The following is a 12,934-nucleotide window of genomic DNA, read 5'->3' as shown; positions in this document are numbered from 1 at the left end:
AATAAAAAAGTATTTTGAAAATATTTATAACAGAAGAAAATGTTTTCAGTCTTATCATGTTCTTAATGTTGCTCTCTTTATGTCCCTATATTTAGCTGATTTGCGATTTCTTAAGCAAGATTTTTATCTACAAAAAATAAGCATCGCTCTGGAAACTCTAGTTTATCATACCTTTCAGAAACATACATTTTCTTTATGCGAAAAGTAAGTTAATTTGAAGCTAATTCTTGAGCAAATCTTAGATCGACTAAGTTGCTTCGCTTTCTTTTTGTTTAGATGTGTTTTATTTGATCCTGTTTAGTCTATTTAATTTTTTTAATAAATACTAAAAATTAAGTAATAGATAAAGTGCCTTTTTTTCACTGAAATGCACTGCTGAACTTTAAAATTTCTTCACCAAGATGAAAAGCATTTAGCAGAATTATATTTACCTTACAAATGTATCATAATGGAAAGATGAGTTGGTTAAAGTTTTAGATAATTCTGAGGTATAGAAGAGGCAGACATTGCAACCCTGAGAATCCACCGTTGGCAACAGTAGCAGGTGTTATACGTCTAGGCACGATGTAGAGCAGATTTCGAATGGCATTTTGGAAATTACAGTTCATACGGCTTCAGCTCCGTACCAGAGTTCATTTGTCGTATTAGATAATGAGTGTTCTGTTGAGAACACGACGGGAAGGGCAACCTGTGTGTTGAGAAAATATAAGACCATATGAGCGACATGCAGTCTTGCTTTATCATTTTGAAAGGTAGTGACTGGGGTCCCAATGGTATGACACATTCACAGATAACTGAAACCTCAGTAATGTAATGGTGGATGGACAAAATACGGAGCTAGAAGCAAAAGGGATATGTCCTATTGGCAAAGCTGATTCGAGCTGATTATTTTGCTGTTACATCAAAGGAAGCCGAAGTTATGGATGCCTTGCTTACAATTCGTGTTGTTGCAGATGTCGTCGAACCGTACGCCTGGATATTTGATGTTGTGCAACACACCCAATTTTCGTACTCAAAGGGGGTGATGTGTTGCCTGATCCCAAACAGGGTTGCAAGCAATTTACCTGTTATTTCGGGGATTGGTGAACAGGAATCGTTGAGGACCCGTACATCCCTCTGCACGGTTCTTCTAAATCTTTCGATTGCAAATTTTTATAACAGCCATTGGAACTCGATCAGATAGAGCAATGTGTGATAATTCCCAGTCCCGGTAGGTTACAATTCTCTCTCTGAATCGAAATCCGAGACGTGTTGGCAAGAGTTTCTTCTTTTTACACAAAATATAACACGACTTTTACTATGCGAGTAAAATATAATAAGTAAGTGACATTTCGTAATGAAAAATCTTTCTTTAAATATGCCTTTTTATACTGCTTCAAGGTATCGTTATGTGAGCATCGTATGAAGCACAGCATGCCTATAATATGAACATAGCGTGAGGTGCTAGTCATTTGTATAGCACGATATTATTCTTTTAAATTAAGGGTCAAATAAAAATTAGTTCAGGAAAATTTATTTGAGTTTTAAAATAGTTAATTCCGTTTAAATTTTTAATAATGCTTAAACATTATGTTAATTAAAATAGTTATATCTCATTAAATTCACCCACTGACGATCAAAATAAAATCCCAAATACACATACTAAGCCTCTAAGGGACATAAAATTTCAAAATAATTGATACAGAAAAATGAAGCAAAGTTATATAAAATAATTTTAAAAGCAAATATTTAGAATACTTTCTTACCTAAAACGAGTATTTGAAGACCAAGCATTAGCCACATCAGAGCACGTTTCCCAGTTGGCACATTTTTCCAAATTAATCACAGCAGTCATTGGTGAAGAGCAATCGAAATCAACCAAAGGTTGTCTCGGAATTCTTCGGACTCTTGGCACAGCTAGAAGAGCTGTGTAGGTGAAAATTGCGATCAAAAGAGAAAACGTGAAGCATAACTTGTAGAGATACCTTCTTGGAGTACTTGGTCTCCTCTCAGCTAGTGGCCCGACTAAAAGCGGAATCAAAATACAAATGAGCCCAGACGCAACATGCACCCATATAGTATGCCACAATGTCAGACCTAGTGTTCTCATGTGCACGCTGAGGAATGGTATGATACATGATATTCCTGTAAGTACAATAATTTAAGTAAAGAAATGCATCGCATGATTAGAATGAATATACAGCTTTACCTTTTAATGCGCTTTTTTAAGTGATGGCTTTAAGAAGGAAAACAAATTATTTGGTAAAAACGAAAGTATGTTAATTTATCAATGCTTAATATCCTGGGAACATTATTTTTCGAACTTTCCGCAAAACATAGAAGTCATAAGAGATATTAATACATTTTTTTCAATTCTAACAGAAATTTTCAAATTACTTCGCGCCATTAAATTTTACCGCTAAACATTAAATGTGTTATTTATGAAATTTTGATGAAACAAGCTTTCTTACCACCATAAAACATGAAATTAACGATATTTACGGACACAGAAGTTTTGCATTCTGGTGTAATCATTTTGAAACCTGAAAAGAAAGAAAATTCAACTTGATTTATTACGTAAAACAGCATAACTTTCACACATCGCATAGAATATAAAATGTCATTTGTTTGGAATAAAATATTCTATGTAAATAAATTTTTTAAAGGATTATACGGAATGCCAAGAGATGCTAATGTTTCTTGCAGAATATATAACGTTTGGAATCATTAGTTTCTTTAGACAATTTTACTTTCCCACGTCATTTTCAGAATCACTGAGTTTCGTAAATACATTCTGTATCTATCATATGGAATTTCACTGAATTCATTATTTGGTGGAACATTTAGTGCTATTTTTAAGTAAACGGTCTCAGATTAAGGAGTTTAAAATTTCCTTAAGATTAATTGTAATATATTCTGTGAATTCATTTTCTCATATATCTTCATTTATTATAAGTTATCTCAGTTCTTTCGCTACACTTATCTTTAAAAAATTTTAATTTATAAATGTAGATTTATAACTAATATATTTTCAAGTTTTTAATTGATTGACACTTCGGCAATTGATAAAAGAATAACAGCATTTTCGTTCCCCATAAAACGCAGCTTTACTTCAGACGGAACCTAATCAGAGGTTTGGGGACATCATTAGTTTTAAAATTTTTGTTTGACTTGAATAATGCTATTTAGTTAAATATTTTTTGAGATATAAATCTCAATTCAAATACTTAATGTAAATTTTATCTTATGCATATTCTCTTTAAATTATTTTATACTTGTAAACGCATTTTTACCCGCTGAAGGGTTTATATTATACGCTCAGCATCAGCTTGGATTTAGGCTTGATGAGGTCCTAAGCTATTTGAGACATGCGGCCTTTATAAGGTATACGGGACAATTTTTTTTGGAGGGGGCGGCGCCCAAGAAAGGGCTGGCCCTAAATAGCTTGCCTATCTTATACACAAATCCAGCATTGCTCAGCATGCTGCTCAGTTTGCTAATTATTTTAAACATGGTTCTGCAGCGTGAAATGCTTCCCTACTTCAAGTCTGAAAAATACAAACTCTGGTGCATGTACTTATTTAGTTCCTTCCTTTTCTCAGACTGTTTGTCTTTGCTCAACTCTTTTCTTGCAACTATGCTCATTATAATGTCTCTTATTTACAAAGCGTTTTTCTCTTCACTTTAATCATTAAAGAAAAAATCATTAGAGTTTGCTGTTTGTACGTAATTTCTTTTAATTACAGCATGAAGATCGTTATAGACTGAACACAAAAGTTACATCTATGTACCCAAAGGCATGTTAAACTTCTTTGGTAATTATTTAATTTTTGTTGCGCAGATTGAACTGTAGCATCTGATTGGTGTCCTGATTGGTTTCTATGCATTCGGGTGAGTAATTTCATCAAACATATGATCTAAGGATCTAATTCAAAAATTAAATCAATCTGAAAGGTAAAAAAATTATTACATCGACAGTTTTAGTTATAGTACACTATATAAGCTGACTATAAGTCATGTATATATAAACTGAAGCTTGTAATTTTGCTGACACAGTGCATAACCTTCTTCAAATTACTTTTAATAATATCTTGAAATTGAACTTTATCTAAACACAATGACTCTTGGGTCCTTGCAATTACTACAAATTAAAATTACTTGATTTTAAATCAGTTATATGACAGGATTTCAAGTTAAGTACTTTTATGACCCAGCTGATTCAACGCGAGTCTGACAACTATGGCTACATATGTCAACTAGAAGTTCATAAAAAAAAAAAAAAAAAAAAAGAGTGCACAATAAAAACATATGGAAGTCTTTCCTAGATCCTAAAGGAAAGATCCATTTGCTCCAGTCAATGCTTCTTCGGTATTTTCGGAAGCGTTCATTTATATTGTTCTGATTGAGGGAATGAAATAAGCAATAGCTGATAGCACTGGAAGACAAAATTCTAATCTTGCTTAAAAAATCAAGAACTTGCATTCCATCAAAACTGAGAAAACTTTTATCTTTTTAAAATTAATGCTGGTTAAGTAATTGTTAAAAATTAAAACAAAGAGAGAAAAACATTTTTTTAGACAGTATATATGATTTCCTGATGCCGCCCAGTCGGTATAGTGGTTAGTAATACAGACTGCCGTAGTGGGTTCGAATCCCGTAAAAGACATGTTGTCACTGTCCGTCCCTTCATAGGAGGCAATGGTGACCACCAGTTAAGTGTTTCCATAATGAAATGGCCAAAGCTTACAAACTAAAACTATATTGAACTTTATTAACACTGTGTATAATAATTACAAAAAAATAATTAAAGTAACTCGTAAGTCTCCCAAGATATGAACAGGCAATTCTTGGATAATGCAAGAGGTAAGTCTAATTTTTTTAAAACCGTGTATTTGATAAGTGTTGAGCAGTAATATATGCATATAATAAGTAGATACACATGTGTGACGCAATACCATACATTCTTTAAAAAGAAGTCTACGAATTGAAATGCTGATATTATTTCGTTTTCCGGCGTTTAAAAGGATTTCGGAAATATAATGGAAGTGTAGCATGGAATTTAATAATAAAATGCCTCTTACCTGTTCTTTTCGTCAGCGCTCCTGCAACTTTTGGGAACTAGATGAGTTTTCGCCGGCTAGTCTACAGGTGAGTTTGCGATCTGTCAGTTAAATGCAGGAGCGTCTCTTCTCGACCAGAACCGGTTTTCTTCTGACGTAGGGTCGTCACCTCAAGCGAAGGTCAGTTTATTACAGGATATAATACAAAGAGTTTTGAGTTGTTGCTCTCACTGCTAGTATTTTCTTCCGTGGGGAAATTTTTTCGAAAGTGAGGTTTGGTCATCGGACCCATTCGAGCGATGACCTATTCAGGCACCTGAAATAACTAACGAAAGTCCGAGTTTTATGACCAGATTCGCTAAGTATTTCAGTGGTGTAAATAGTGAAGACCGGTCTTGCCTATGAGTAAACAAATGATACTAGACACGATTACACTATATTCCATTGTCCAAGAACAAAACAATTTTACGTATAATATTTCACAATCATTAAAAAAAATTTAAAAAATTAAAAAAAATAAAACCTGATAAAATACTTAACATTTCTATCTCTTCCATTGTTAAAAAAAAATGAATAGTATGCAAGAAAGAATTTATGAAAATTTTGGGGGCCAAATAAACTACGTTTCGGAATTTCTTGTCCCTATCTATATGATGCATCTGTGTGTGAATATTCACCATCTCAGTATCATTATAGACAATAATTCGATGAAGACATTTTCTCTACTCGGGCAGATGAGGTCACTGAAGCTTTTTTTAATTCAGCGTTAGCATCAGAAAAATAAATATCTTATTTAAATTACTTCCTGACACATATCGTGTCTCTAAAAGCACAGTTACCTTATATGGCTATATCTCAAGCACATTAAGAAATGCTATAGTTTTAAACTTTACGCTTTTATATCATTTATGCATATTATTCGTTGGAATCTGGTATTCAGAAGAAAGTAATTGTTACTCGAACTGTTGAAATGAAACTTGAAACAGAATAAGTTTTAGGTTAGTAACTGACCGCAACTTGGAAAAAAAGCAGCTAAGGCATTTAAATGAGTGAAAGAGTCTCATGGAACTTGAATGGTTCAAAGGTTCTCATGGAACTTCCTAATCGCATATAGCAAACTAACCATAAGCGGTCAACAATGCTGCGTATAGCACTATCAGACTAAGTACTTGGTATCTTAGAAAGGGTATTTTTGATTTTTGTATTTTGTAGATGTTTGCAAATAATACTTTTTGCCTTCCTTGATATTTTGAGCTCAACAGCTGCCAAGGGGTAAAGTCGCTGAACACTGGTGATTCTACACGGGTTCAAATACGGCAAAAGGGCTGGCTGCAAGAGCGCTTTTACGCTTCCCCCCCCATGTTTAACTTGTATATGAGAAAATTTTCCTTACAAAGTCCTTCACGAAGGCATCTTTCTCCTTAGGTAGGTAAGTCACGAGACTGAACCGCATTTGCAGGTCCACTCTTCCTTCAGAACAAGGCGCGGATGAACCTCCGCTCTTGCTTCCTTGGAGCGGCGCACCGCCTGGCATTCACCAGACGGCACTGGTCGTTAATTTGCTACCTACCAGTCGCTCGGGCTGCCCGTCGCTGCGGGACATTACCCAGCAAACCCGGGGCGCTAACCCCCTGGCTACTAGAACCACGCTGCGCTAAGACGTGCCAGACCACCGGGTCGGCCAATAAGTGAACTTTCCGGGGCCTTCAGAACCACCAAGTTCACAAATTTCATATTCCCATGGCCGAGACTGCCCGTAGTCTTAGGTAGGTAGCTGTTGTGTTCTTTTGCGTAATCAAACAAAGCAAATCAAGCCAAATCCTTAGATTCATTCAATTTTGATTATTCTGATTCAGGTGCTGAACATTGTCACGAAGCAACAACATTTTAAAAAGACACTCATCAGAGTTCGAGGCGTCCTAATGTTTGAAGCCAGAAATTTCTGCAAGTTCTTAGAAGAATTTACAAAACTGGACATGCCGTGATTTGAACTTCAGGTCTTCCGATTTTGTTAAACGAAATAGTTCCCAATTACGCCACGAGAGCAAGCAGTGGGGAAGGCAAAAATTAGTTATATTCTTTCCCACTTAAAGGGTGACTGCAGAAAGAGAAGATCCAGGTGTCAAATTCAGGTGGTGACGAGCTATCGTCCACCATATTTTGGTTCGCTGCAACTTGTTTGTCATTATTAGTATTATATTATTTGCAGGGACAAAAGTCCAAATATTAGTTATATCCACGATAGGATTAAAACTCCGGATCTTTCAATGCTAGCTGGGATAGTTACAACTTACATCGCGAAGGCGAGCAGTGAACGCGAAAATTTCTTATACTATCTCCCACTCATAAAGCGGCTGAGGAAGTAGAAGACGTAATCGCCAAATCCAGGTTTGGACAAGTTTTAGGCCACCAACATTTTATAGTTAGGCGCCATTGTCTGCATTTGATTGCTTAGAGCATGAGAAACATGAAAAGCCAGCTATGCCCTCACGGGGATCCGAACTCCGGATCAACCGAGTGTTAGCTAGATTTACTGTCACTTACATCTCGAAAGCAAACAGTGGGGAAGGAGAAAATTCCTTATAACATCTGCAGTTGGAGCACAGTAAAAATCCAACAAAAGCATCAAAAGACACAATTTACAACTTTTTAAATGACCTAAAATAAATTTATTTCTTCGGCTATGGATAGATTAAACCCATTGCAGAAGAGCGTTCTTAAACTTTGTGCGCATAACATAATTCAGGTAGCTTTCTTGTGTGTAGAATTCTATAATCAGCAGCCTGTAGTGCACATTAACATGCATAAGTTAATTGATTTTATTTTTCAAACTGAGTGACGTTTGAAATTCTCGGAAACGCTCGCCTTCCGGTCACGTGAGTAGAGACCAACAGCACTGTGGCACGTATAGATTTCATGATCGCAACAATAAGGAGGGGCCAGAGTATCAGATAGTTGTAATTGTCGCAATACTATGTGCGGAAGAATGTGAAAATATTAACGCGGAAACATAAATACGGAAAAAAAAAACGGAGAATGAAAAATCGTTTTAGTCACGTATATTTAAAAGAAATAATATTTTCTGTTTACAAAAATGTATAGAGGTTAACCCTCTTTGGTAGCGTAGACTAACAGACGTAGAGCGAATAATTGCTATGCCGAAAGTAGCAAGAGTCTTGAAAAGGTTTAAAACTACTTTTTAAATAAAACATAACTTGAACATAAACCAGCTATCACTTGTGGCTAAGTAATTTAAGTAAAAGTCAAATTCAAATTTAAAACCAAGCCTAGAAGTTAAAGATTACACAACTGATTTAAAATTCTAGAACTTCTCACATGCGTAACAATTAAATGTCGACAGCAATAATGCAAAGACTTACAATCTTATCAGAGCTAGCGAAAGCTAGTAACGAGGCCTCGAGAGGCAGAAACATGCTATGTCTTACAGTTCAGAAGCCTCGACTTAAATACTCCGTAACTCATTTACATTTCTAAAGAGGAAACGGAAAAGACTTTATAGTAAAGGTTTAAATCATAATAAGTAGTTAATTAGAATAATAATAACTCTACAATGCGTTCAAATGAATGACCAATCACTTCGTCATCGTTGTGATGCAAACATTGCAGATGGTGATCGTTCGTTTGAACAAGTCTTGTAAATACCAAACATTATTCCTCGGAAATATCAAACATTATTCCTAGGAAATATCAAACGTAATTTCTAGTATATCCGTAATTAAAATTACTTTTCGACTTCTGTGGTTTTTTTTTTTTACTTACTTTTTCCGCATTCACATTTCACATTTCGCCACACATTGTTTTGTGAAAATTGCTACTTTTGAGATGTTTTATCATCTCTTAAAGTTGTAACCATCAGTTCAGATACATCGTGTATACAGGATGATTCCAAAATATCTGGCAAATATATAAAAGCAGATAAAGGGGACAGAAATAAATAGACTTTGTAATAGAATGTTGGAATGGCACTTTGAGGTAAAAAAGGGCGTTCTGAGATTGTCCATCGTAAATCATCGTTCCCATTGCAGATATGGAGCGGTATGCATCGCTAAACGAACACGGAGCTCGCTGATATGCATTTCATTTCTGGGGCTGTGAACAGAAGAGTTGCTCAAAGGATAAACTAAGAAATTTCCGAGTGACAGCTACCGGATCATCAATCATTTTAGTGTATTAACTGAGAGCTGCACGAGAATGAATCTTGTATAATTTTTGGTAGTCTTACTTTCGAGCAACTATTGTTAAAAGTTGAATGATTAAAATACTCTTTTCTTTTAAATACACATTTGTAATGAATTTTCACCTTTCTTATAAGTGCTTAGTGGTGTAATTGCAAATACGTCCGGCTAGCAATCGGGAAGTCCGGAGTTAGAAGCCGCAGAATTTTCGTCATTTTTCATGTTTTCTGCTCCAAAATAAATCTAATGACTATACAACCTGCCTTTCTTACTTACCTGTTATTCGTACATTTCTTAAGTGCCAAAACTTACACGCATCATTTCGTCTTATTTGAGTTCCTTGTTCTTACCTTTACATTTGTACCGGATATTTTTTAATTACCCTGCATATATATATATATATATATATATATACATAATTCGATAGTCGAAACAGAAGAATTTCATCTATCGATTGATTATTAAATAATTATTTTACATTTATATAATTAAATTTCTTGAAAATAAAGTTTTATGCTCACGTATTTAAACTTACTAAACTAGCAAGCGTAACTAGCATAATGCAAAAATGCATACTCTTTTCATTTCGGAATTATTTCAATCGGGAAAACATAATAAGCAGAAATTTCATATCCAGAAAAATTGGTGTATTGGTATGGGTTTCGTATTGGAATTTTAAAAACGAGACCTTTTAAAGGAGAAATTGTTTAGAGTTATACAGTACATAACTATTTCTCCTATTTTAACACAGTGTAAGTAGTAAGAATCTATAAAACAAAGCAAGCTTTAACTTCCACCATAATTCTGAGGTAAATTCATCTATCTTTCAAGATTCGACATCTTCTATTTTCGCAAATCTCTTCACCTCCAGAAATCATTTGTATAACATCATTTCTACTCCTGTGTATATCTAGTAATGTATTTCCGAGTTAAATGAAGTTAGCGTGAATTAAGATCTTCTCAGAATCTCATTTTACAAGTTTATTTCATGTTCCGTGCTACATAGTTTAATAGATCCCAGAATTTCACATGAATTAATTCGTTGCATTTAGTAGGCTTTTAATTTTAATAATACTAAGTGAAAAATCTGTTCTACTAAATTTCGTTAAATTTCCATTTAAATTTATTTTCTGCGATTTATATTCTTCTGCTACTGAAAGCGAGCTAAGTAAATTTTCAAATCTATTTTCTGACAGTACATGATTTTCTTGAAAGACATAAAACCATTCTTTCAATGCTATTTTTACTCTATAGATTTAATTTTGAATTGTGGTTAAACAGAAGTTTTGTTATGAGTTTAATCTAATTAAATTTTATAACAGTCTTTGCAGCAGGCAAGAATCGATGGAATATTCAAGTGGACAAACATGCGAGTATCACATTTGCTGTTTACAAAGACATATTAATTTTTCCGAAACTGCGCCACTTTCTTAAAATTCAGATAGGTTTTCTTTTCTTTTTTTTTCTTTTTTAATCCCTTAATTCACAATGACAGATTTATCTTAATGTAAGCGATAATGCAAGTTCTTTAATGACCTTGAAAAGCATGAAGCTTCTTTGTTCAATGTACTTTGAACATAGTAAAAAGAAGGCATTAAGAGCAATGGGGAAAATGGAAAAGCAATTTTGTCTTGCTATTATCATTAGGCTACTTTGTTGTTTCTCGAAAGTGCTTTGGATGGGACGAATTATATCGAAAAAAGATTTAATTCTTTATATCATTAGACCTCTTGTATTAACAAATAAGTACTTGTTAACTTAAGAAGTCGAAAGTTTTACAAGGAGACGTATCTAATATATATTAAGAAGCGATTCATTAAGGACGGTGTTGTTAAAAGATAAAAGTTTTCTAAATTGAATTTCTTGCAGGTTCTAGCAGTATAAAAGATTTCTAAGGGAGCTAGGATGTGATGTTTCTTCGAAAGATTGACTTTTCTTTTTTTAAGTTTAAAGAATAAAGAGATTCTACTAATTATAAAATATGTATAAATTTTTTCACGATAACAAGATTATTACGCATATGCATTTAAAAATGTAAACAGACACAGGATGTCCTATCAAATGGCATATAATATGACAGTAAGATTGCAAGGGGCTAAGTGCGTTTATTTTTAAATTCATTTTTATTTTATGACAACTTGAATGTTGTGTCTATGTTTTCTTTGCTGAAAGCAATAAATGAGAATGTTGACCTACATGATTTATCATCACGCAGTTCAAGAGTCTCATTTATTCTTTAATCTGCAGAAACATAACATAAAATAGTTAATAAATAACATAAAATAGTTGTTAAGAAAACATAAAATAAGGTTTTGGTAAGTATTTTAAGTTTTACTAGCAGTTAATTTAATATGACCACTACATTATCTTTCCTTTGATTGATGTCAATTATATTCATTCGCATCAGAAGCTTATGGAAATTAAGAGCACCGGAAAGAGAGATTAAAAGTTAGGTAAGTTAAGTAGGCCGCAGGGATTCCCGTTTGCTGTTTGAGAATGGTAACAGCACCGTTATAGTGTTGTTTGAGGTAATAACCAGGTACCTTGTTTGGAAGGACTTAAATTTTGATAATTTTCAAGATAGGTCATTAAAGTATTGGCCTTTTAGTAGTTGCGCATTCTAGCTTTTATCGTAATTCACCAGGAATAGACAAATAAAGTTGTCGAACATTAAATATATGCTTCCATGTAAGTTGATTGCAGTCAGGGCGATAATCCCCTGGAAATAAGTAACTCTGAGTGAAATGCAGGGAGGTGGATATATTTTAAGCGCAATTAAGTAGCACAGTTACAGTGGCCCTCGGAAAAAATAAGTTTGTGTGTAAGCTAGCGGTTAAAATTGTGTGGCAATGATTCGGCTGCATTAAGCGTCTGCTGTAAGTTTTGCATTAGTTAATATTATATTATCTGTTGCTACTTTAGTAATTTTTTAAATATTTTTGTTGCATAAAGATGAAGATATTAATGATGAAATGCCACAGAACAAAGCAGAAGCCGCGCAAGCTGAAGGAAATGTTTTACTACAAAAATGTCTACATATAGTATCTGGTAAAAGTATCTACTTATCTGCTACTTCTGTTATACACCGTGTTTCAAAAAGAATACGCATATTACAAAGTGTTATTTTGTCCAAACTATCGATCACTCCGCATCGGCTCGGCTATTGGCGAAACGAATACAGTCTAGTTTATATCAATAGCCGCTATATGTGAGTTGTCTTCTGTTTTGCATGGTAACCGTCATATGTTTAAAATGGCCACTCCGCAGCAGAAATCATTTTGTGTTCTCGAATTTGCGAATGCAATTCCGTGATTACAGGGCAAAGGCGTTTCAAGTTGAGGTACCAAAGTGATCCTTCGAATGTATGAAATATTCGCAGATGGTATCGACTGTTTGTAAATACAGGATGTGCTTGTAAAGGAAAGAGTCCTGGCCGCCCTGGTGCTCCCAACGAAAATGTTGCACGAATTTAAACTTCTTTCCAACGTGGTCCTTCAAAATCAACTCGAGTTACAACTGCCTACAACAACAATTTGGCGTGCTTTGAGACGTCGGTTGGTTATGAAGCCGTGCGAGTTACATTTGTTACAGGCTTTGCGTCCTGATGACAAACGCAAACATGTGGCATTTTGTAACGAGATTATCGGTGCTATTGACAATGATAAAACTTTAGCACAACGCATCGTGTTCAGTGATGAC

General features: G+C 34.4%; 1 protein-coding gene across 1 annotated transcript in view; it reads right to left on the bottom strand.

The window, feature by feature from the left end:
- LOC118189055 (uncharacterized) overlaps positions 1–5,166 on the bottom strand; it is a 42,106-nt gene extending 36,940 nt beyond the window's left edge. The window contains exons 1-3 of the mRNA XM_035359590.2: positions 5,061–5,166; positions 2,451–2,522; positions 1,746–2,124 (exon numbers count right to left, since the gene is read on the bottom strand). Of these exons, the coding sequence (XP_035215481.1) occupies positions 1,746–2,124; positions 2,451–2,514 (443 nt within the window). The 5' untranslated portion in view covers positions 2,515–2,522; positions 5,061–5,166. The remainder of the gene's footprint in view (positions 1–1,745; positions 2,125–2,450; positions 2,523–5,060) is intronic.
- Between the last annotated feature and the right edge of the window lie 7,768 nt (positions 5,167–12,934).

Source organism: Stegodyphus dumicola, chromosome X1, assembly GCF_044657685.1.
Source record: "Stegodyphus dumicola isolate Sdum_Otavi_A_Nest chromosome X1, ASM4465768v1".
Classification (NCBI taxonomy): Eukaryota; Metazoa; Arthropoda; class Arachnida; order Araneae; family Eresidae; genus Stegodyphus; species Stegodyphus dumicola.
The sequence above is the reverse complement of the archived record's forward strand: the minus strand, read 5'-3'. Positions and strand labels throughout refer to the sequence as shown.